We start from the raw sequence: 26,289 nt of genomic DNA on the forward strand, positions 1-26,289 counted from the left end.
TTTACGAATTTCGTTCAGTTTGTTTGCAAGATAGCTTCAATCAAGGAGATGGCTCGTGAAGAAGAAATTCCAAGGCTCTCATCCACATAGCTTTTAAAAACTTCACTAACACCATCGCACTAAACAATGTTTTTGTAATACACAGTTTTTGTAACTTCAATTACCAAACTAATTAAAAAAAAAATTAACGAATTGAAGGGTGCAAGGTGTAGAAATGTTTCATGAAAAGTATAAGAGAGGCAATAAAGTAAATACTCGGCAACTAAAATCTTTTCGCCATTGTGTTTTCATATCTAATATCTTGGAAATTGATAACCATTTTGTCTTCTCACTATTAATTAACTTCTTCTCTATTCGCAAAATTGTGATTCATAGAAAAAAGCAATCACATGGCACAAATCCTGTCTTCCCTCTATTAATTAACTTTTCACTAGTGCTCTAACTCAACTACTCACTTGTGGTTTGACTCAACTACTTAGCATAACCCATAGTACCATGTAAGATATGACACTATCAAAAAGCAAAAAGTAACTATTATTTGGATACTACATTTAAAAGTATGACATGATGTAACAATAAATAGTTGTCATTATTATTTGTAATATGATTCTAGATACCTTTTGCCTATCCTATTCATATATTATAGTAACATCATTTGCATTATGCATGACTTGGATTCATTAAGAGTTGCACCAAAGATCCCAAGTTATAGGTTCTTTGCAAGTTGGTAATTAGTTCACAATTGATTTATGTATTTATATAATCCATTTAAATTGTAGTGCACTATCTATTAATTAGAGGGGTGCCTTATTTTTATCATTAGGATGAGGGTTTTATGGTGAGTGCACTAGTATGTATGATTACATATTAGATAAGACCTATGGTGTGTTATGACATTGGCTATCAAATAGTCGTAACCTCACTAAGTTGCTTTGTTATATAAGCTCTCAGCCATAAGAGATATTGAGTTAGTGCTAAGATTTTTAGTGGCTTTGACCTATAGATGAAATTCTAAGATAGTCATATATTCCCTATATATTGGGTCATTGTTCATTAAGGCAAGTGACAACAAGTATTCTCAAGATAGGTACCATGATATCTCATGGGTTTGAGATAACATGTCCCCTTGTGTGGTCATAAGGAGATGTGATCAAGGAAATCTATAGTCATAATAATTCTTTACACATACTCTTGGAGAGCTATAGTATGTCAATTGATCATATAGTAGGAAGATCTAAAACTCAAGGATGGTAGAGGTAATCTTGAGAAGTTGATAGCATTTATCTTGTTAGATTATTGACACCAATTCATGGGGAGCTTGCATATAGTGGATAATAGGTGATGTGCCTAAGTTTAATATCTCGTTTTAATATTATAGGATACTATATTTCAGTTCTCTCTATAGTGGGATGTTGAATTAACTTTTAAATTAATTAGTCCTAATGGGCTTCAATTAATTAATTAGCTCAATCCACAAATTCAAAAAGATTATTCATAAAATCTAGTGCAACCTTGCCTTTTTATCAAAACACCTTTATGCATACTTATGAACTACAAAATAAAATCCCTCAAATAAAATGTGCCACATGAGCCAAGACCTCTAGCAGGGACCGACCATTGGGACACAAAAAAATTATTAGCTCCTTTTAAATCTAATTCTAAAGTTGACTTAATACTCCACTAAAGAGAGTCAACTAAACTCTAGTATCTTATGAAATGACAACGAAACAAAGCTCAAGTTCATAACCTACCATTCATTATATGCAAATTCTCTAAGAACTAGTGTCTATAATCTAAATAGGTAGTGTAATCACCCCATAAAGATTACCTCTTTAATTATTGAGTTACAAATCCTCCTCTTATGTGATCAATTGGTATACTCTAGCTCATAAAGAGCATGTGTCAAATTCCACTTCAATAATTACTATAATCATAGATTTTATGATCACATGTCATTTGGATCACCCAAGGGACACACTGTCTCAATCTTATGAGATATTACCATGCGTCTATTAGAATACTTGTTGCCACCAACTTCCATCAACAATAACCTAATCCATAGGGAATATATGACCACTTTAGGATCTCACCCATAGGTCAAAGCTTCTTATTGATTTTAGCATCGATTTAATATTCCATGCAACATAGTAGTTTGGTGAATCATGACAACCCAATAGCTTTACATCATGATTAACCATAAGCCTTGTATAATGTGTAACTATACACATTAATGTACTCACCATAGGAACCTCATCCTGATGACTAAGACAAGCCACCCTTAAATTAAGAGGTAGTCCACCACAATCTTTATTGAATTGCTCAAATCCAATAACCAATTGTGAACAACTTATCATCTTGTAAGGTACCACAGTCTTGTGTTTTATTTTATTAATAATAAATTATATTACTTGTTTTTTATTGTTCACCATTATTTTTTTCCTTTTTTATCATAATTTTTTTCCTTAATTGATTGATTATTAAGTTCAATCAAGGTACATATGTGACCTTCACTACTACAAAAGATTTAAACCAACTCAACAATTAGTTGGTATCAAAGTTTAAGAAGATATAAAACTTGAGGAATCACATCAGTGACTTTACAACTTAGATGAGGAATCACATTGGTGACTTTACAACTCAAATTTGGTGAAAATTTCCGTCTATTAGATCGAGCTTTGACCATTATTGCCTTTTATGGAATTCAATATCACACCTTGTAGGTTTATTCTAAGAGCCATCGTTTGGGTGACCCATCCTTGGGCTTAAGAGCGGCATTGTTGCACCCTAACATGATGCTCCCTTGACTCAAACACATAACCCTTGGCTTTGATACTAATGAGGGTAGGTTGAATCTTTTATGACATTCAACATCACGCCTTATAAGTTTGTTCTAAGAGCCATAATTTGGAAGACCATTCCTAGGCTTAAGAGTGCATTGTTGCACCTCATCATTATTAAAGGATTATCACTAAAGTTTAGCATGAGGAAAGCTAGATTTTTTTGCCACTCGACCTACTTGCACTTAGTATTTATACTCGCATATATATATATTATATTTGAGTATACATATATATTTATGAATAAAATTAAATATTAAAATATCTATGCACAAAATTAAATATTAAAATAAAATAGTAACCTTTAATAGATCAATGTACAAAATTAAATATTAATATAAAACTTCACTAAATATATTAATTGTAAATTATTTTTCATTAGTATAATAGTCTATTTAGATTGAGTTGAAAATTTTGTTCCATTTATCCCGATATGAGATTTTATAAGACAATAAATCATTGTTAAGTGTGCACTTATATTGTGTATAAGATCTTAAGAAAGAAATAAAAGGTTTAGAAAAAAGGAATGATTTTACTAAAAATCAACTTATTGCCATTCATAAAGTTGATTAGAATGAAATTCTACTTCTAGCAATTATCAAAGATGACCAAAAACAATAAAAGTAAGGTGATGTTTGATTTTTTTACTTAATTCTAAATAGAACCTTAATGCTTAATAGTATAAATATTAGGTTGTTTGTTTTTATAGTATTTTATTTCTATTAAGTATTAAAAAGTAAAGAAAAACCAATATGTTATTTTTTTTCTATTAAGAAAAAGCTACATATTTTGGCTTTTTTAATTTAGTAAAAGTTTATAATAAGTCATGAAAAATTAGAAAAATAAACAATCTAAATTCTGAAAACAAATTGCTTTAAGAAAAAAGCCAAAAAAAACAAACACCACCTAAGTGTCTTACTTAATCACACATACAATTCCAAATATAAAATCATCATTTTCATATATAACCACAAAAATCTCCATTTCCCGACAACTAAATGGAAATCTATAGGGTTTTTTTTTCTTTTTGGAACAAATCAAACAAGGGGTTTCTTTTTCATGTTTCAAGGATAAATATAAAGTTTGAAATACTTTATTTTAAATCAAACAGAAGGATAGATGACATTTTAAAAGTATCAAATTTTAAATCTCATAAAGAAACTTTTGTCTTCCATCGTGAGTCCTATCTACAAGACTTCAATTCTTAATACCTTTTATATGCAACTCATATTTTGAAAAAGTAATGCTATATGATTTATACAAAAAGCTCCTTGAAATCGGATCTCTGATGAGAGAAAACATCATATTGGTCTCTTACATTTCAATTAGTCACATACCCAACATTCATTTTTCCAAGAGAACATATTTGGAGGAATGGTTAAGAAAATCTATTATTTTCTCTATTTTAATTGATGAAAATGCATTGGATCATTTCAATACTTGATATAATTATCTAACAATGCTAGGTTGCTTTACCAATAGGATGTAAAGGTCTTAAATTTGTAAATTAAATGGTCACTTAATTGGAAAGAACCAATTCAAATTCGTAATTGCCACATGACGTGATTGATCAAAATGAGACATAAGATTTTGACTCTTTACGATAAGATGCATCTACCGATTATAACTTTTAATATATTTCTATTTTATCAATATGTATAATAAAAAAATCGAGGATACTTGTAGGAGATTATATGCAATAAGCTATATTTACCCTTTATGTACATGCCATCCAGAAAGATAGCCCACTTCCGTCAAAGTTGCCCTTCACCTCTGTTTCTTGTTGTCAAAACCTTTTCGTTCATGATTGGCTATCCATTCTCCGCAACTTCCCATTTGATTTCGCACATGGGAAGGATTGACATGATGGAAAACTAGGAAAACAATATTTTCCATTTCTTTCCTACACTTCATGATCTTTCTCCAGTTCATCCAAAAACCAGTTGGAATGAACGTAGTTGTCTCAGAGAATTACAAGAACCAACCTTGACTTCTCGATAGCATGCAAAAGACCTGGTAGCTTCTCCCCTTAGATCATCGATTTTAAAAGTACGAATCCTTTTTCGATGCAAAACTGCATAAAGGTGATCTATGAAATTGTGTTTGACATCTTCATCGTAAAAGCTCAAGAAAACTTCATATTCCCATGGACCAATAGAAGAAGAAGAAGAAGAAGAATAAGATGTCTTTCGACCATCCATCCAAACGAGGTTCTTCTCAACATGTAGGAGTTCCCGATTTAAACTCTTCCAAATAGTGGAAGTAATCTCCTCAATAGGATGTGCCTCAGGCCTCTAAGTGGTAAAACATGAGACATGTTCGAGTCAATGGTTTCAAACTGTAGCAAACATGAAGAACACTAGATTATGCTTTTGGCTTTATTTAGAAAACCAAAATTATGGGTAAATAGAATGTGTTGAAGGGAAATGGTCAATGTGATATTGTAGACCCTCTATTTTGTCCTCTTAGCATATGTGGCACTAGGTGTCTTCCCATATTTCTCTCTTGACTTGTTATCATCCCTTGGTGGCCCGTTGACACTTATATAGTTTCATTTTCTGAGCCACCTTCAGGGACCCTCTGTTGAGTGACTCCTTTGAACCCACATTGTGACCTTGGTCATCCTTTGTCCTTAGGTTAGATCCCACTTAGGTTCACTTAGACCCACTCTGGTTCACATAGGCCCGTTTAGGTTCACCTAGGCACCTTCTAGCTTACACAAACTCACCATAGGTCACTTAGGCACTTTTCGGCTTGCCTAGGACTATTTAGGTACACCTTAACTCATTTTAGGCACACCATGCCCGCCTAGGCCTATTTGGACACATTTAGGCTCACTTAGACACGCTTGACCCACTTGGGCCTACTTAGTTTTACTTGGCCCACCTAGGTCACCTTTTAGGCATGTTTTGCATGGCTTGAATGGCTTCCATGACTCGCATGACTTGTTTTGCATGGATTGCATGACTTGTTTTTGGTATGGTTGCCTCACTAATTTTTTTTAATTATTATTATCATTATTATTAATTTCTATAATACTTTTTTTTCTTACTCATGTAGTCAATTTAATAATTTGATGAAATTCTCCCATTTGATCTAATAATGTGGTAAATATTTTTTTTTAAATTTAAAAATTTCATAAAATATTTTTATTTAATCCAATAGTTTTGTAAAATTCTTTGATTTAATGTAATAATTTTTTAAATTGCTCCTTTTTAGTCTAAATAATTTCATAAAATTCTTTTCTTTAATTAGAATAATTTTAGAAAAAAATACTTTTTTTAATTTAATAATGTTATATATATATATATATATATATATGTGTGTATTTATTTATTTATTTATTCAAATTAATACTTTTGAAAAATGATTTTATTTATTTAATAGTTTTGTAACACATTTTGATTTAATTCAATGATTTTGTAAAATGTTTTTATTTAATTTAACAATTTCATATATTGCTTTTCTTTAATTTAATATTCTTAAAGAATGATGTTATTTAGTATGATAATTTTGTGTACTATACATGGATGTGAAATTTTTTTTTTTACCAACTGTGTTTAATTATCTTGAGGGGAAGGAAGATTCAGGAGTTTTAGGTGAAGTGGGAGCAGCAACCCACATTGGGAAAGAAACAGGATTTTTTTTTAAGAATTAAAGAGTTTTGGTGGGGAAGTGGAGAAGGACCATCGGGAAGAAGAAACTGGTAGATTACGAGAGCAGAGAGAGGGGGGATATAAGAGGAGACATTGAGAAGCTTGAGAGGAGGGTTTTAATTTTAAGAAGAGTAGGGGAAAAACCAGGAAAAAAAAAGAGAATTCTAAAAAAGAGAAATTCCGATTTTTGGTAGAAAGAAAAGAAACATAAGAAGATTTTGGCTGAATATGGAGATGTAGTAGAAGAGCTAGAAGCCCGACAAAACCTGCTAAAGAAGAGTGTCTACAGAGGAAGAAAATGGAAAGGAAAAAGAAGGGAGAGGACGTTTGAAGGAGAAAGGAGGGCTGGTCATTTTACCAGCTATAAGAGGGGAGCACACTCAGGTATGACTGTGACGGATTCACTATTATTCTTCATCATCATTTAATTCTTCCTTTTCTCTTACCATCTATGGGCATTTTTGCTATGGTCTGAATGTGGATATCTTGCATGTTTGATTTTTGTTGATCTTTAGGACGACATGGTTTTCTTGTCCTATCTACTATTCTTTTTGATTTTGTTAGAAAACAACCTTTGTTTCATTTTTGCTGTGAAACATCTGAGAAATGGTTTAGAAAATATATGATTTTTCTATTTTAACTTTTATGGGCCATGAACCTAGGTGATCTGTTAATAACTAGAATGAGGCCTTGAATTTAATAATGAATAAGACTTTGATTTTTCAGGACAAGACAAATGCGAATATAGCTTTCCATAGATTTTTATTTTATCATCATGTATAAAAAACAAAGAAAACTTGCAAAAGATTGTATGAAACAAGCTATATTTACCCATTCTGTACATGCCATTCAGAAAGATTGGCCACTTCCGTCAATGCTGCCCCCCACCTCTCTACCTTCCTCCTTCCCTCCTCATGGTCTTTATGACTGGAAAATGCTTCTCCATAACTTTCCATCTGTTTTCGCACATATGATGGTTCCACGTGGTAGAAAATTAGAAAAACTAATTTTCCATTTTGGTTCTTGCACTCAATGATCTTCGCCAATCCATCCAAACACCACCTGAACTGGGCATAGTGTTCCGAGAGAATTACAAGGTTGCACCTTGACTCCTCAATAGGTGTCAATGTGCAAGTTGTGAGCTCAATCACTCCTACTACTCAAACCTCATTATATAGCAACCATGCATTGCAATGACCAAAATAGATTGCTCACTTTCTTTTACAATTGTAAATTTTTTTCTTAAATTTGAAAGGAAGTGGTAAACCATAAACTCCAATGCCTTCCTAATGCTATGCACTTAATAAGGTTTACTAAAACCATTGCTCATTCCATCACAAGATGTATTAATATCTCCATGGATTTTGTTGAAGGTCTACCACCTTTCAAAGGGAAACAAACTATAATGGTTGTTATATATTATCTCATAGACTAAGATGACTTTTGTCCCTTATCACATCCTTATACAACCTCTACAATAGCTTAACTTTCATGGAAAACATTTTCAAGTTGCACTTATTATTTATACTTGTATATGTTATATTTAAGTAAATATCCATGCACAAAATTAAATATTAAAATAAAAATTTGGTAAATAAATTAATTTTAATTATAATTTTTTTATTACTACATTAGTCTATTTAGACTAAATTGGCTACTTTGTTTTATTTATCCTAGTTTAATACTATACATACTTTCCTACAACTTACATTGCTTGTGAAGACTCAAAGTTGTAAAAAAATGAACTAGGAAAAATACAGGTAAGTATTGTGAGCTATGAAAAGGTTAATGAGCTTTAGGAAGGCATAAAGTTGGGATTAGGAAATTGAAAATTGAGTGTTTAATTTAATTGAAAAATAGGATTCTAAAGTTGAGCGCTTAAGCACCCTAATCAATCACTCAAGTAGTCCTTAATAGTGCACAAGCGTCAACAAGGGTCGCTTAAAAGGCGCTCGAGCATTCAAGCCCTAAATTGCCTAGTTTGGACAATTTGTGAAGTTTACAATTTTTATCATTTTACAAATTTGTTTTTGGGAAAATCATGATTTCGAAATCTTGTCCTAAGTTCACTAGGTTTAGGTTTCACCTAATATATATATATATATATATATATATATAATCATTACTCTTTGCATTTAACTCAAAACTCTCAAACTGATTTGCCAATGTTCAAGGCTTTGTGATAAAGTATTGCTTCCTTCTTAAGGCGTTGAGGAGTCCACTAAGATGCATAAAAGTTTTACATCATCAACATGGGTTAGGTGTAGTAATGGAGCGTAAGTTTGAAGGAGTAGCAACTACTAGATAAATTTATGTACTTAATTGTTCATAACTAATGAATATTTTACCATTGGAATCTCCTACCCCATGATATTTTACTTAGATAAAGTGTCTGGGAGACTTTGTGGGAGGTTTTTCATATATATTGCATATTTCCTTATGTGATTGGAATTATTGAAATAACCAATAATTATTAATCTAATTAAAAAATTCATTAAAAAAATTGGTAATTTGTGGGCTAAATTCTAAGAACTACCTATGCAACCCTCCACCACCGTACATTAGGTAGTTTCATGGTATGAGATATTAAACTTTCATTTTCAAATTTGATTTAATTGATTTTTAAAATTATAAAACCATCATGATATTTTTTCTAATAAGACTTTTTATATCTTTTGTTGTAAATAAAATAAGGAAAACATGATCATCACTTATAATTTTTTTAATAAAATTTGTAATTAAATACAAAAAAATATATGGTTGTAAATAAAATTTTAAATATTTTTAAACAAAAATTAATTATACATATATTCATTGATGAAAATATTGATAATTACAGATATATCGGTATTTCAATTTTGCGGATATATCGGATATATCAAAGATATATCGACAGATATTTTGAAAAAAAATTTAGGTAGTCTAAAGTTGATCAAAACTTATGAAAATATTGAGAAAAACTCTTATATAATAAACAATAATAGACATTTTAAAGTTGTTTTATAAAAAAAAAAAATCTATGTATATGATATAATTAATCATATTTGACAATAATGTCGTATGCGTCCATAAAAAAATTTGAACTTTATAAATTTATTAAATTACATCAAATGTTATTTGACAATAATATTATGATATTTGATTATAATATATCTCACTTTAAAATTATAATTCATTTAATTTCAATTGTATTAAATGATATAAAATAAATGATGATATATGTATAAATTTTTTTATTATTTATATTTTTATATTTAATTAATATATAAATGATATAAAAAATAGTTAAGAAAATTATAATGATAGGTTTTATATTTTTAGTGATTAATTAAATGAAATTTTAAAATAAAATAATTAGAATTAATTTGTTTATGAAAATAATTTTTTATAGTTTTCCTATATATTTGTCTGGTGCATAGTATTTAAGAAATGAGTGGTCAGCCTAGTGGTCATCCAAGGAAAGGTGAGACCTAGTGCTTGCTTGCATAGTTGCACATTTTTGAAGCTTTGACCCCATGTTGACCAGATCGAAAAATCGGCAAAATTATCGATAAATCAGTCAAAATATGATTTTTTTTTTGGCAAAAAATCATCGAAACACATCGAAAATTGCTGAAAAATCGCTTCACCGAATTTTCGTTTGCTTGTTTCATGTCATCGATTGCCGATACACGAAATTTTGGCAAAATCTTCCAAAATTTTCATCTATGCATATATTACGGTTTTTATATCGTCGAATAGATCCAAATTAGATGAATGATCCTTTTAATACTAAAGGCATCTTCAAGTTCTGCAAGTTATTGTTATGTATTACAAATGTTATCATAAATAAATTATTTTTCTTCAATAAAATAATTTCAACAATTACATTATTGATTATTTTATTATTCCTTAAGGTTTTTCCTAATATTTTTTAAAGTTTTGATCATTTTTTATCTCACCAATATTTTTTTACTGAATTTTTGTTTAATAATTTTGATATTTATGAAAATTCAAAGATTAATATTTTTTACAATTATGATATTTTAATCTCTACAAGGCAAAATTCAAATAAGGAAATCAATGCAACATTGGAGTCAATGAATTAATATTTTTCCCTTAGCTTGAACAATCTTACATAATTATTAGAGCACTGGGTATCCCCTTAAAGCGATTATGTCTTTCTTCCTCCAATTTCTATTTTTGAGGTCTTAACATGTGAATCAACTTCCAAGTAAGAAGCTTAAGCTCAAAGTGATTCCAAAGCAATCCAATGTGACATCAAGCTATGGAAGATCAAGTTTGGGTCAAGTAGAGATCACAAGAAAGGAGGAACTGAGAGATTGATATTAGAACTCGCTTTTGGTTAGACAGTTCACTTGTATATTGATAATTGATTTAGTAGAGTTTGGTAGCTGGGAATGCTCCAATGGCTTTTCACCTTGAGATCGACAAGGTTTTCCACATAAATGATTTGTGTCTAATTGTGTGATTGCTTTTTAGCTTATCATCTATAACATAATCATAACATATAATGTGAAATTGAATTCGATTTTTAACTTTAAGTTAGAATTGGATTAATTGGTTTAGTTCAATCTCTTATTGATTGATTGAAGTGCTTCTTTACCTTAATAGAAGGATTTTTTGGAAAGTTTTTGGTAATAGCAAGGATAGGGCATTACCCAAGAAAAATGTCGATGCATTGAAAAAGTGAAAATTTTAAAGGTGAAATGATAATGTCTATGCTCAATGTAAAATTTCTAGGTCATAAAATTTGATAATTAAATCCTAAAGCTAAAATTAATGAGTAGAGAGTACATGATTCAAAATCCAATACGAAAATTCATGGTTTGCCAACTTAACCATCTTTATTGGAGTTGGAAAGACTAATATTAGCTAATCAAGATGTTCAACTAAGTATATCAGCCGAAGTTCATCCAAAATTGAAGACGAAATTAGAAAAAGAAAAAGAAATGAAGATAGCAAAATGCTTTGAGACAAAAGAAAGAAAAGAAAACAAACCAAAGAGGTAGTAAGGAAGAAGTTGACATATAGAGTTTGAGAAGAGAAATATGAAATGCACTACAAAGAATTCAAAGAGAACAATTCTGAATGCTTCCACTATGGTAAGAAAATGTTGACTACCAAAGGAAAAAATATACTAAAATTAACTTGGTTATATGTATATGCTAATCACTAAGACTATGTTTGGTTCCTGGAAAGTACAAAGGAAAGAAAAAGAAGTGTCAAGGAAAACAAGTGAACAAACCTACAAAAAAGTAATCAAACTTGGAGAATTAGAATGCTATGTAGCATTTAGTTATCGAAACAATCAACAATGACAAAGAAAAATAAAGACCAAAAAAGGACAAAATTCAAACCTCTACAAATCATTGAAGAGTAAAATGTGCATGGCTACAACCAATAAAGTAGAATTAGTTCCTCAAATTAAATAAGTAGACAATAAGTTTAATAAATTCCAATGCTCTAGAAGCCAAAAGAACTACAAAGCTTCATAAACATTGTACAAACAACTCATCCAGCCACATGTTTTTGCAGCTGGAAAAATTAGTGGTTCTAGAAACATTGCTATTTTTAAAATCTCTGTATCTTCACTCTTAAAGCTGAACATCTTACTGATGTTAAGACCATCCAAGCAGATAACATTTCACCCAATTCTATAAACAATGAATTGAGTAAACCATTCCAGCACTTGTCACAGCAGTGAAACTAACTGGGTGCATAAAGAACAACTGACAATTATATACAATAATTCATAAGAATGCAAAATTCCAAGCTGGTGGCACCGCTACATTAATTTAGAAAGGAATTGCTCCGCAGGAACCAACTAGGTTCATCACCCAACACCAACTTTGCTTCATTTTCTTACTCAAACAACTCATATCCGCCACAAAATGCTAGATAGAACTCAAACTGTTAGAAACTTACATAAGTTTAACAACATATTCCAGTATAATCAAAGGTCAGATTCAAACAAAAATGTTTGCCAAAAATATTGAAGAAAAGAAGAAAGACTCCTTCAAGAATTTCAGTTGCTTCAATCAAAATAAATCAATAAGAGAAAAGATGAAGACTAACCAGAGGTTGATAAAGATATAATATAGAGACATGATTCGAGGAGTTCGCCAAGAATCATTGACAACAAAAATCATCATTGATTTCTAGCATGCATGACCAAATCAACAGAGGAGAGATTTTTATTGGAAGAAAGCGCCTGGATGATGGTAGCCATTCTTGAGGGTGTTTGCGCTTGAGCTTGAGCGTGGGACTGTTAGAGGGCCCCTGACAGCTACCACTAGAACTAGAGTCCATTCCACTTCCATGGAGTCCATCTCTGTCACTGCTTCTCTCGACTACATTACATCCCCTACTCTTAAGTTGTTTTCTATTTTGTGGATGGATTCCTTCAAGATCTCCTGCATATATAACACATACCCCACACTTCTTCACCACATTGGATGCACTTGAGTTGAATCTGTGGGCTGCTTCAAAAGAAATCTCAATGTAATTCCAGTAATTGGGGTCATTGAATTGAAACAACCTCAACTGGGAACATGGTTGATAACCCAGCCAGACGTGTTCTGACCGAATAATGTCTCCTTTCCAATGGAAATCATGACCAAAGTCCTTCAAGTCTCCATACTAAAAAACATCAGAATTCAATCGACATATTATTCTCTCAGGGAGATGTTCAAGAATAGAGCAGAGAGCAAATCCTAAGAAGTCATCATTGTACCAATCTGTAGGCAGCTCTATTTTTATAAGCGATCCCACATTCTAATGCTAGATCTGTAGGGACCCCTCCCCCTGATGACACATGGTGCACCTCGCTGTCCGGAGCGACTCCATCCGAACTCCCCAAAGAGGGACACGTGGCGCGCTCTCCTATCCGGACTTCCTCAGGGAGAAGCACACGGCACTCGCAAACATCACATCCGGACGATAGCATATTCTATCCGAATATGTTGTCCGGATCGTTGACTAAAGTAAGCAAGTCTTACTACGTCATTCCGACAGCCTGCCACAGCCCACGTTCCGCCACCTATAGAGCGAAAGGACAGAAATGATGGTAAGTCACCTCCCACGATCTCTGACAACTGCGTTGCCTCCCACGATCTCTGACAGCTGCCAATAGGGTGATGATGGCCCTGGCACCACTTAGAGGCATCATGACGAGCCAAAAAGTCTCCCTACCATTAAAGAGGGAGGCAGAGCTTCTGATACTATATATAAGGACCTTCACACAAGGAGGAAGGTAGGCTTGCTATACCTAAAAAAAGGCCAACTGCTTAATCTCTTGAACCATGGCTGACAAAACCATCGGAGGGTGTGTCCGGACACCCTGTTCGGACATCTTTTGTCACAACTGAACCAGAACTCAATCTTGGTTGAAAGCGTGCGTCCACTTGGCAACTACGTGGATCATCGGGACACAAGGCCTTAACAAGATCCACTCGGGAATTCCACTGCCAGGAAAAACAATACTAAATGCAATATTTTCCAGTAATTTCTGCATCACAACAGGTGTGGTAGTTACAGAGGAAACAAAAGCAGAGAAAGACGCATCATTATGTGGAAATCTTTGTAATGCATTTCTCTTTTGATCACTGGATTGGTCCTCAACTGGTTTGGAACAATTATAAAATAGGAACTGTAACCCCTGCAATGTGCATACACTAGATGAGCTTGGAAAAAGGGCAGTGCATCTACGTCTCGGATACTTGGTGGATGCTCTGGAATTATTATGAGACTCTGGCAATGCCCCAGTCTGAGGTCTTTTAGATTTGTAAGTTCACTGATGCCAGCAGGTATACTTAGAAAATTGTTTCTGCTTAGATCTAATTTCTTCAATGAGATTAAGGTGCAAATATCATTGGGGATTGCTCCTTCTATTAGTTTGAGGTCGTTTAGATCTAAATTTGTAAAGGACCTGAAACTAAAAAAACTAGAAGGCAAGCGCAAGTTGACCCCATTTGAACTGTTTCTATGCAATAACCAGAATGAAAAGAGTGACCCCAAAGAGGTAGGTTGTTAAGCCACGACGATCTGAGAGGGGGCGTAAACCGAATCCCAAATATTTGGGGACGTGAGTTGCATGCAGGACTGGGTCATAGCTCAACGTGCAGAAGTGGAATGAAGTGTTGCGAGTTTTACGTCATTTATCTTCCGTTAATTATGCTCTGTGATTTGCATTCTGTCTTACATTTGTTAAGTTCTATTTGTTAGTTACAGTTTCCCTTGTATTTCGGTTTGTAGTGCTTGGATTTGCTTATTTAAGCAGTCAACGTTTTCATTAATGAATCATCAAGTATTTGCATTCAAAAGTGTGGTACGTTCTCACCCAAAGAGGACAAATGTCTTAGTGTTTATATTCTCTATGTTGGGACCTATCATTCGTATTAGAGCCAGGTTACTAATGGGTACTAACAAAGAACGTATTGAGCACTTGGAATCTGGACTCAGTATAGTTCATGAAGGACTTCAGCAAATGGAGGAAGCTAGCAATTGATTTTCGAGTATATTGATCGCAAACCAGGAGAATCCTAACCACGACAACCATCACCAAGCAGGCAACAATGGGGGTCGGCAGATCATTTATTCCAAAATGGCAAGGATGGAATTCCCATGATTTTCAGGAGATGATCCAACCGAATGGTTCAACCATGTGGAACAATTCTTTGAATACTAGGGCACAACAGAACACCAAAAGGTTCCCATGGCTGCTTATCACCTTGAAAGGGAGGCCAACCAGTGGTGGCAGTGGCTTCGTAAGACGTTACCGGAAGAATGACATGTGATTTTATGGGAAAAATTCCAAGTTGAATTATGGGCTCGCTTCGGACCATCAGGCTGTGAAGACTTTGATGAAGCTCTCTCAAGAATCAAGCAACTGGGGACGTTGAGAGACTATCAACGTGAATTCGAGAAGCTCGGCAACAGAGTACGTGGATGGACGCAGAAGGCGTAGGTGAGAACGTTCATGGGCGGCTTAAAGGCTGAGATTTCTGATGGGATTCAGATGTTTAAACCGAACTCCCTCAAGGAGACAATCAATTTAACACGAATGAGAAACGAGCAGCTTGCACGACAGTGGCAGTTCATACGACCACCACCTATGAGAGCTCCTCTAGCTCTTCCACAACCCACCTGTGTAGCTCCTGCTACTCCGGTTGCTCTAGTCAAACATTTATCCTGGGAGGAGATGCAGAGGAAACGGGCGTAAGGCCTTTTCTTTAACTACAATGAACGATTTACGGTTGGGCATCGATGCCAAAAACCGCAGCTATTACTTTTGGAGGGCTGCGCAGGCACCGGTAATATGGTATGTGAGGATGTCACTGATCAACAAACAGGAGAAATTGATCAAGGAGACGTTACGGGAGAGGTGCAAGAACCAAAACTAGAGCCTGAAATCACCTTACACGCGTTGACTGGATGGACTGGCCTAAGAACGATGCATATGACAGCAACTATGGGCTCTCACGACGTGATGGTGTTGATCGACAGTGGATCCACACACAACTTCATTAGTGCTCGTTTGGCAAACACGTTGCATCTACCAGTAGTACCAATGAAACTGTTCATTGTTCGAGTTGCTAACGATGGACGGCTAAAATGTCAAGGGCGGTTTGATAAGGTATCAGTGAATTTACAAGGCACTAAGTTTGAACTCACCTTTTTCTCTTTGCCCCTATCAGGTCTTGATTTAGTACTGGGCATCCAATGGTTGGAAATGTTGGGTTCCGTGGTTTGTAATTGGAAGCAACTAACTATGGACTTCATCTGGAATAACCAAGCCCAACGGTTGCAAGGACTGGACGAGCTGTCCATTTAGGAGGCTACGTTAAAGGAACTTTCAAAAGATTACCAACAAGGCCAGACGTTATTTGCAGTATGTTTCCCTTCGACTACAGATGATGGCTTATAGGGTGCAGTTCATGGTATTAATCATCCAAGCATGCAACAGGTAATACAGGAGTACACAGACTTGTTTCAAGACCCCTCATCCGTACCACCTGCGCGCGATAGACCACTGCATTACACTAAAAGAGGGCATTGAACCCATTAATGTACGCCCTTACAGATATGCTCACTTCTAAAAAGAAGAAATTGAGAAGTAGGTGCAGAAGATGCTGGATTTCGGACATATTCGTCCTAGCACTGGTCCGTTTTCATCACCGATACTACTTATAAAAAAAAGGATGGTAGCTGGCGATTTTGCACAAACTACCGTGCACTTAATAACGTCACCATCAAAGATCGTTTCCCCATCCCAACAATGGATGACATCCTGGATGAATTACACGGCGTTGCATATTTTACTATGTTCGATTTAAGAGTCGGATACCACCAAGTAAGGGTAAATCCTCCTGATATTCCTAATATTGCTTTTTCGTACTCATAATGGTCATTATGAATACCTCATAATGCCTTTTGGCCTCTGTAATGCACCCTCCACATTTCAAGCCATCATGAATTCAATATTTCGAACTCATCTTCGAAAGTTCATTTTGGTCTTTTTTGATGATATTCTCATATATAGTTCCACTTGGGAGAAGCATGTGACACATGTTGCACAAACTCTAGAAATTTTGAGATAGCATAATTTTTTTGCTAAGGCGAGAAAGTGTGTTTTCGACCAGCAAGAATTAGAGTATTTGGGGCATATCATCACTCCGCAAGGAGTGAAAGTTGATGATAAAAAAATTGCAACAATGCTCGCATGGCCCCGACCTGCTAATATTTCTGAATTACGTGGGTTTTTAGGCTTGATAGGTTACTACCGAAAGTTCGTTCAAAATTACGGCATTATCGCTCGACCCCTCACCAACCTACTCAAGAAGGGGAAGTTCGATTGGCATGAAGAGGCCGAAACAACTTTCTCTGCTCTTAAGCGAGCAATGACCACCACTCCCATTTTGGCTATGCATAACTTCAATGACTCTTTCACCATTGAGACCGATGCCTCTGGAGATGGGATTGGCGTAGTTCTAACTCAACAAGGCAAGCCCATTGCCTATATGAGTCCTGCACTTGGAATTACAAAAAAATCATGGTCAACCTACGCCAAGGAGATGCTTGCAATTGTAGAAGCCATACCCATGTGGCGACCTTATTTATTTAGGAGGAAATTCTTCGTTCAAACCGACCAGCGCAGCTTAAAGTATTTTCTGGATCAATGTGTAGCGACGCCGGAGCAGCAAAAGTGGCTAGCCAAATTAATGGGCTACGACTACGAAATTATTTATCGTCCAAACAGCGAGAACTCAGTAGCAGATGCCCTTTCACACCAGCCAAATAGTCCAGTACTACATCATCTGCACACAACTGCTGTTACCTTGTGGGACGAGATTAAAGTTATTTATGAAGGGGATTCTTATATTCAGTCCGTAGAACAGGTGGCAAAGGCTTAAACCGAAAGTCTATATTCTCAGTGCTAAGGACTTTGGTTATTTAAGGGAAGGGTGGTTATTCCTTCATGCGTGACGCTGTGGACTAAGCTATTGCATGAGGCACACAACACCAAAATTGGTGGACTCTCAAGCGTCTTACGGACCTTCAAACAGCTAGCTCAGAAATTTTATTGGCCTAAAATGCACCAATTCGTCCAGGCGTACATCAAACACTGTGAGGCATGCCAAAAAATGAAATCTGAGACACTTTACCCTGCTGGATTACTACACCCGTTACCCATACCCTCCCAAGTTTGGGATGATATTACTCTCGACTTCGTTGAAGGATTGCCAACCTCCCACGACAAGGATACAATCTTAGTAGTTGTTGACAGGTTAAGTAAATTTGTACATTTCTTAACTTTGTCCCATCCATTTACTACTAAGAGTGTGGCTGAAAAATTTATGGAAGGGGTTATCAAGTTGCATGGCCTTCCGAAATCAATCATTAGTGACCGGGATCCAATTTTTATTAGTCGATTTTGGCAGGAATTCTTTCAAATGTCAGGTTCTCAATTGAAACTCAGCTTCACCTATCATCCACAAACCGATGGTCAAACGGAAGTGGTCAATCAATGTGTCGAAAAATATCTTCACTGCTTTGTTCATCAATGGTCGCACAAGTGGAGCACTTATATTCCATGGGCTGAGCTATGGTATAATAAGACATTCCATGCGTCTACGGGCATGACTCCATTTCAGGCATTGTATGGTTGTTTACCTCATCTCTTTCACAATTACCGTAGTGGTGATTCTTCGCTACATGAAGTAGACCAAAGTCTCGTAGCCAGAGATGAGTTGTTGCGTTAACTTAAAGCAAATTTGGAATCTTCCATTAATCGTATGAAGCAGACAATGGATAAAAGCAGGAAGGATGTGACTTTCGACGTGGGTGAAATGGTGTTTCTCAAGTTGCACCCTTATCGACAGCAATTGATTTTCAAACGTGCCCACCAAAAGCTTGTTGGTCACTTTTACGAGCCCTACCCAATCATACAAAAAATCAGCATGGTTGCTTACAAGCTTCAGCTGTCGGAAGGAGCGCGAATTCATCCTATCTTCCATGTCTCACTACTCAAAAAAATTGTGGGCGATCTGGTGGGTATTCTACGGAACTGCCACCAGTGAACGATGAAGGCATAATCTTACTAGAACCTGAATAGATTTTGGATACTCATTGGGTCAAACGAGGAAACAAGTTTGAAGAAGAGAGTTTGGTTCAGTGGAAGCGTCTACCAGTGGAAGAGGCTACGTGGGAAACAACTCAGTCGTTGATTGAGCAATTTCCGCATATGGACCTTGGGGACAAGGTTTCGCTTGATGGGGGAGGGATTGTTAAGCCACGACAATCTGAGAGGGGGCATAAACCAAATCCTAAATATTTGGGGACGTGAGTTGCATGCAAGACTGGGTCATAGCTCAACGTGCAGAAATGAAATGAAGTGTTGCGAGTTTTATGTCATTTATCTTCCATTAATTATGCTATGTTATTTGAATTCTATTTTACATTTGTTAAGTTCTATTTGTTAGTTACAGTTTCCCTTGTATTTTGGTTTGTAGTGCTTGTTTTTGCTTATTTAAGTAGTCAACGTTTTCATTAATGAATCATCAAGTATTTGCATCCAAAAGTGTGGTACGTTCTCACCCGAAGAGGACAAATGTCTTAGTGTTTATATTCTCTGTGTTGGGACCTATCATAGGTGCTAATATTTTACATCCAGGATAGATCAATACTTGGAGGTCTCTCAAGAGAACAATTGAGTCAGGTGGTTGTGTTATAGTAGTTCCATCTGCATGGAGTTGTGATAGACGTTGCAGGCTCCCAAGGGTCCTCGGTAAATTGTTCAATTGTGAACAACCAGAGACAATGAGTGTTTCAAGAGATGTCAATTTACACATGCCTTTTGGAAGACTCACAAGGTTTTGGCATTTCCTCAGATTCAATAAAATGAGGCCTTTTAGACGGTCAATTGATGAGGGTAGCCCTTCTATAGATATTCCATCTAAAAGAAGCTCTTTCAAGTTTTCCATACCCACCATTACTTTTGGAAAATTCTCTAGTTTTGAACAGCCAAAAAGAAACAGATATTCAAGGGATTTCAACCTACATATACTCGTGGGAAGACTTAAGATTTTTGCACCTTTTCAGATCCAATAAAACAAGTCTAGTGAGATGCCCAATTGAGGAAGGAAGTTCCTCAATAACAGTTGAAGACAGTTGAAGCCAAATGAAGCTGCAATAAATGGTCCATGTTACCTCGAATATCTGGAAACTTCTTAAGCCCTGAGCAGCCAGAGAAATTAAGAATTTCAAGCGCTTTCATGTCCATGATGCTAGGAAAACTACTAAGCTTTTTGCAGTTTTTCAAATTCAATAAAATAAGCTTGCTCAGCTTTCCAATAGACGGGTGAAGCATAAGCAAACTTGAACAACCATCAAGAATTAGTTTCTCTAGATTGGGTGCATGAATTGAGATGTCTAGAATTTCAATGAGGTGTTGAGAGCAACTCAGTCTAATAGTATTTAACTTTTCAAGAAGCTGTAATAGAAAAATAATAATAATAATAACAATTACTTCAATGTATAAGCTTTCATGGACTTTGGAGATTAACTAAAGAAGAAACATGAAAAAATAATCATACTGTGTCATTTTCCCAAAGTTGTGTTAAGTTGCTATAACGCATATCAAGTTCTACAAGGTCCTCCATAAAAAAAATTGATGGCAAAGATTCCAAAGGATATCCTTGCCAATAGAGATATCTTAGCTCTGAAGAAGGGAATTCAAAGTCTTTGGACAACTTTACTTTATTATCCTCCCTCATAGAAGAAGATTCATGATCCAAATAGATTTTGAGCAACCTAAGATTCTTTATCATCTCCAAGGATTCAGTAGTAATGTGTATCGGCTTTGGTATAGACAAGTTGAAGAGTATCCCTTTAATTGCCTTTGTTCCCTAACAAACAAGAGTAGATAACAAGTGAAGAGCAAAATACATAGAAGTAAATTAAGATTTGTAACTTCAACAAAAATGATATTATTGAAGCTTTTGTATTCTAAATATCATTCAAGTTTGAAAGTAGGTTCATTTGCATTTTGTTCTTACCATTTTTCTTGTTAACACATGACTTACAACCTCAAGATAGCACAATCTCCTCCATTTTCTAGGGTCTTCAGGAAATTTTTGTCCAACAATGCCACGTCCCATAAGTCATAACAAATCATACATCCATATGTTGTTGTCTACAATACTTATGAGGCACTTATCACTGAGGACTCGTAGTCCACTCTCCACAAAGAAGTTGCAAGCATCTAGGATTCTTGTAACAAAATCTTTATCCTCTCCATTAAAGAAGCAAGCAATATCTAGGAAAATTTGCTTTTGTGTGCAATCTAATTCATCATAACTTCTCAAAAGCACACATTGAATTTCTCGGTTAGGTTCCTGTTCTAGTTTATGCAATTCACTTTTCCATTGATGTACTGTCTTGCCATATAGGAAAGAACCCAAAACTTTAAGACCAAAAGGAAGACCATTAACATAATGTACCACAGAGTTTGTAACTATTTCATAATCTTCTTTGGGATGGTTCTATTTAAATGCATTCCAACTAAAGAGTTCAACAGTTTCCTTGTGATCTAATTTCTTAGCTTCATATAATGCATCCATTTCATGCACCTCTAACAAATTATTATCTCTAGTTGTAACAATAATTCTACTTCCTAAACCAAACCAATTATGATCACCAGCTAAGGCTTCTAGTTCATTCAAATCATCAACATCATCAAGCATAAGAAGGACCTTTTTAAAGCATAGTCTATCTTTTATCATATGGATCCCTTCGTCAAGTTGCTTATAAAGTTCTTCCTTCTTGGCAAAATATCTTGAAGGAGTTGCTTTTGTAAATGACGTAGACCTCAACTTTTGGAATCCTCTCTAACATTAGTAATAAAGCTAGCAATCATGAATTGAGCAGCAATTCGATTATATAAAACTTTGGCAATGGTTGTCTTACCAATTCCTCCAAATCCATAAATCCCAACCATGCGAACATCATTTGATAATGGGTTTATAATCAGAGGAAAATTTTCTTCCAATTGTTCCAAACGATAATCCATCCCAATGAGCTTCTTATCAACATGTAAGATTTTTTTACTAAATCTCATCAAAATAACGTGAGTGATATCCTCAATATAATCTGCTTCAAACCTGCCACCAGCAAGGCACATAAATGGGTGAGGCAATAGAGTAACAAGCAATAGAAAACATGAAGTAAACTTGACTATGTTTGGTTTCATATAAACACTTGAATTATGGGCAAATAGAATGTGTTAAAGGGGATAAAGATGAATTAATTAGATCTTTTAGGCACCATTAGAACGCCATAAAAAAGAGGCATTCTAATTAATGTTGTCCTTCATTCATCTTTCCCACCTCCATAGATACTAGAAGATTACTTGCTCCTTTCTTAGCTGATGTTCAACCTTTATTTGAATCTTTTCACACTTACTTTCATAAGGTTTTTTTTATTCATTAGATCTATTCTAAGATGGCATTTGTTTGTACAAAAAAAAATAAAAAAATACTAAGGCTATATTTGGTTCTCAGAAAATTCGAGGGAAAAATGCAAGGTAAATAAAATATAAAGGAAAAGTAGAAGGAAAAAAAGAGTGAAGAAAAATAAAAACAATAGATATAAAATCAATAAATTATTTTTATTTGCTACTTCAAAGTTATTTCATTTATTTTAACTCATCGATATAAAGATTAAATCATTTAAAAATGTGTAAGTTTCTATGTAATTTTAATTACATTTTATTTTCTTTGGTATTTTTTATAGGATAACAAAATATGATAAAATCATTTTGCTTAACCTTATTTTTCTTAATACTTTTCGAGAACTAAACATAACCTAAAAAATGAAGTATAGTTGTTTGCATATACCAACAGATTAAACCTATAAAAGAATGGAAAGCAATAGGAAATGAATTAAATTTTCACAAAAGGAAAAGCATACATAATGTTGTTTTGGATTTTGAATTGAATAAGTTTAATCAAAGAAAGGTAAAACTTATTACCATTCATAACAATGCAATCCTTCTTATAACAATTATCAATATTGATTACCAAAATAGTAAAAGCAATGTGTCTTACTTAATCACACATGCAGTTCAAAATAAAACATCTTACTAAAATGTCCATTTCCCCATAACAAAATGAAAAAGGGGAAGGGAAAGCCCACCCAAAAAATCTATAGCATTTTTTTGTGTGAACAAATTAAACAAAGAGTTCCTTTATGGCGTTTCAAGCATAAAGATAGAGTTTGAAAGACTTTATTTTGAATAATGCAAAATGTTAGATGGCATTTTAAAAGTACCAAATTTCAAAGTCTCGGGAAGAAACTTTTGTCTTTCCTCTTGAGTCCCCATCTGCATGACTTAAAGTCTTAAAAGACCTTTATATGCAACTTATATTTTGAAAGGTAATGTTGTATCATACAAAAAAAAAAATAAATAAATAAAAGAACTCCAAATTGGTTCTCTGATGAGAAAATCATCATGTAATAACTCTAGATTGCTTTACTGATAGGATGTAAAAGGTCCTAGATTTGTAAATTAAATGGTCTCTTAATTGGGAAGAACTAACTGCCACATGACATAAGATTTTGATTTTTTAGGATAAGAGGCATACGCCTATTATCCTAAAAAATGGTCCTAGATTTCTGTTTTATAGAGATACTCGCAGAAGATATATGTATAAAAAAATATGCATATGCTGTACTGACCAATCATGTACATGCCATCCAGAAAGACTGCCCACTTCCCTCAAAGCTGCCCTCCACCTCTGTGTCTGGTGGCCAAACCCATTTCTTTCATGATAAGCGAATGCTTCTCCATAGCTGCCCTTCTGATTTCGCACATGGGAAGGATCCACATGATAGAAAATTGGAAAAACTATTTTTCCCATTTCTTCCCTGCACTCCATTATCCTCACCAGTTCGTCCAAACACCAGTTGGAACGAGCATAGTTGTGCGAGAGAATTACAAGAACCAACCTTGACTTCTCAATAGCGTACAAAAGACCTGGTGCAATATCTTCTCCCCGTAGATCATCGATTCTAAAGGTATGAATCCCTTTCCGATATAAAGCTGCATAGAGATTATCCGTGAAGTTGTGGCTGGTATCTTTACCCTTAAAGCTCAAGAAAACTTCATAATCCCATGGACCAATAGAAGTACAAGAAGAAGAAGAGGACGCCCTAGGACAATCCATGCCCACGAGGTTCTTTTCAACATGTAAGAGCTCCCGGTTTAAACTCTTGCAAATAGTGGAAGTAATCTCCTCGATAACAAGCTACAGAGAGAAATGTGATAACAAGCTGCAAATAGTTGTAAGGCCTGAGACCTTTGGTGAGTCAACAGATACAAACACGAAACTTATCGTCTTGAAAGAGTATTGCCCTGCCATCATTGCTCGCTTCCAGAGAACCAATTTGGAGAAATGGTTCAGAAAATGTATGTTTTTTTCTATTTTAAATAAAAAAAGATGAATTTACATTCAGTTTGTAACACTTTTTGCACGTAGGATATGGAGATCCTGAATTTGGAAGTCTCTTAATTAATTTTCGCAATCAAGAGGACATATAAGATGTTTATTACAACTTTAAAAAAGATTTCCGATTCATCATCAGGTGTAAAAAATAACGAATACTTGGAAATAAATAAAAAATGATATTTACCCATCCTGTAAATACCATCCATTAATCCTAAATTCTCCTAAAAAATAAATGAAATAAATTTGCAAAAGTGCTAACGAACAAAATTTGAAACTACCATTGATCAAATGTGGTGATTAAATGTATTTACATCAAATATCAAGGATTCGATCGAGTAAAATTAGCCCTAAAATAAGTGTTTAAGTTAGATGCTTAAAAAGAAAACAAAAAGAATGACTCAGAACCTCACCAAAAACTTGTTGCCATTTCATGAAAATTGAATTTTATTCTCTTCAAAATACATTATCCACCCATGATCTAGTTTTCTTATAGTTTATTTGCAAATTATAATTTAAAACCAATTTTTAAACAAATTCAGTTCTCTTGGGTTTTATTTTCTCGAACTTGTTTTAAAAAACACTTTTTCGGGCATTTCTTTTTAAAAAATAAGAGTATTCTATAAATTATTTTTTAAAGAAAAAATAAAACAAAATTGACAATTTTAATTGTTTGTAAAAACAAATTTTTATTTTAAATTTATAAAAATTGTAAATTCAATTCATATGAGATTAATTTAATTTACATTATTATAGATTTAATCTTGGTAGGTTAGAATGGAAGACGAAATTTCGTGCCATTGACCTAAGAAGCATTCAAGTGTTTTCTGCTAATATTTAAAGACTCATATATTGACTGGTTTCCTTATTATAATTTAATATCATTTTAGGTGATCAATGACAGGTCAATCACTCATTTGTCTTTTTTATATTTTTATAAGAATGTATTGTTATCCACTTCAAATATTTACCTATATTTCAATCAACATGGCCCATTATATTTTGTACCTTTTGCTTCATGAGCAAGCATGAAAACCTTGGAAAATCTTATTTATAGTGTTGATATTAAATTAAACTCCATGTGGCATCCTTTGCTTGTCAATCTGTTCTACTATAAAAATGACAAAAATTACAAGTATTTAGCTTCCATTTAATGAAATTAGAAAGCACTTGATTGTGGGTCATTTTGGTTTCTAAGCTTTCAATTGAAACTTCAAATTGAAGCAAAAGGCAGTTGAGTTTATTTCCAGAAGTAGAACTACAGTTGAGAAATTATGGAAATGAATCCACAATTTTTTTTTAAAAAATAATTCAGTTCTATTGGGTTTTATTTTTTCAAACTTATTTTTAAGTTAAAAAAAAATAAGTTTTTGGCATTTTTTTTAAATAAGAGTATTTGATAAATTATTTTGTAAAGAAAAAAACAAAACAAAAATCTCATTTTGATAATTTTAATTGTTTGTAAAAACAATTTTTTATTTTAATTTTTGTGAAATTTATAAATTCAATTTATATGACATTAATTTAATTTACATTATTATTGATTCAATCTTGGTAGGTGAATGGAGGACGAAATTTCATTCCATTGACCTAAAGAACACAAGTCTTTTCTCCCAATATTTAAAGATTCGTCGAACATGTAGATAACAATGAGGGCTGCACTAGAATGATGTCAAGCAATTTCTTAAATGGAAATTGACTGATTTTCTGAAAGGAGACACCCTAAAGTCCAAAAGCTAAAATAAAGTTGCCTTTATGCTGCCCTAACAATTCAATACGTATGACTAGCTC

The 26,289-nt window shown here is 34.0% G+C and overlaps 2 protein-coding genes across 2 annotated transcripts in view; one reads left to right on the plus strand and one right to left on the minus strand.

Annotated features, from left to right (window-relative positions):
* The window catches only part of LOC104882714 (uncharacterized), a 92,562-nt gene that overhangs the window by 30 nt on the left and 66,243 nt on the right, over nucleotides 1-26,289 (plus strand). The gene's annotated exons all lie outside the window — the stretch shown is intronic.
* LOC132253275 (disease resistance protein RPV1-like) lies at nucleotides 20,145-24,322 on the minus strand. The gene is made up of 3 exons (XM_059735044.1): nucleotides 23,732-24,322; nucleotides 21,962-22,155; nucleotides 20,145-20,230 (listed from the first exon to the last, which is right to left on the minus strand). Exons 1-3 carry the CDS (start codon nucleotides 24,217-24,219, stop codon nucleotides 20,145-20,147), a joined length of 768 nt encoding a protein of 255 aa, XP_059591027.1. The 5' UTR covers nucleotides 24,220-24,322.

Source organism: Vitis vinifera, chromosome 18, assembly GCF_030704535.1.
Source record: "Vitis vinifera cultivar Pinot Noir 40024 chromosome 18, ASM3070453v1".
In the NCBI taxonomy this organism is placed as follows: Eukaryota; Viridiplantae; Streptophyta; class Magnoliopsida; order Vitales; family Vitaceae; genus Vitis; species Vitis vinifera.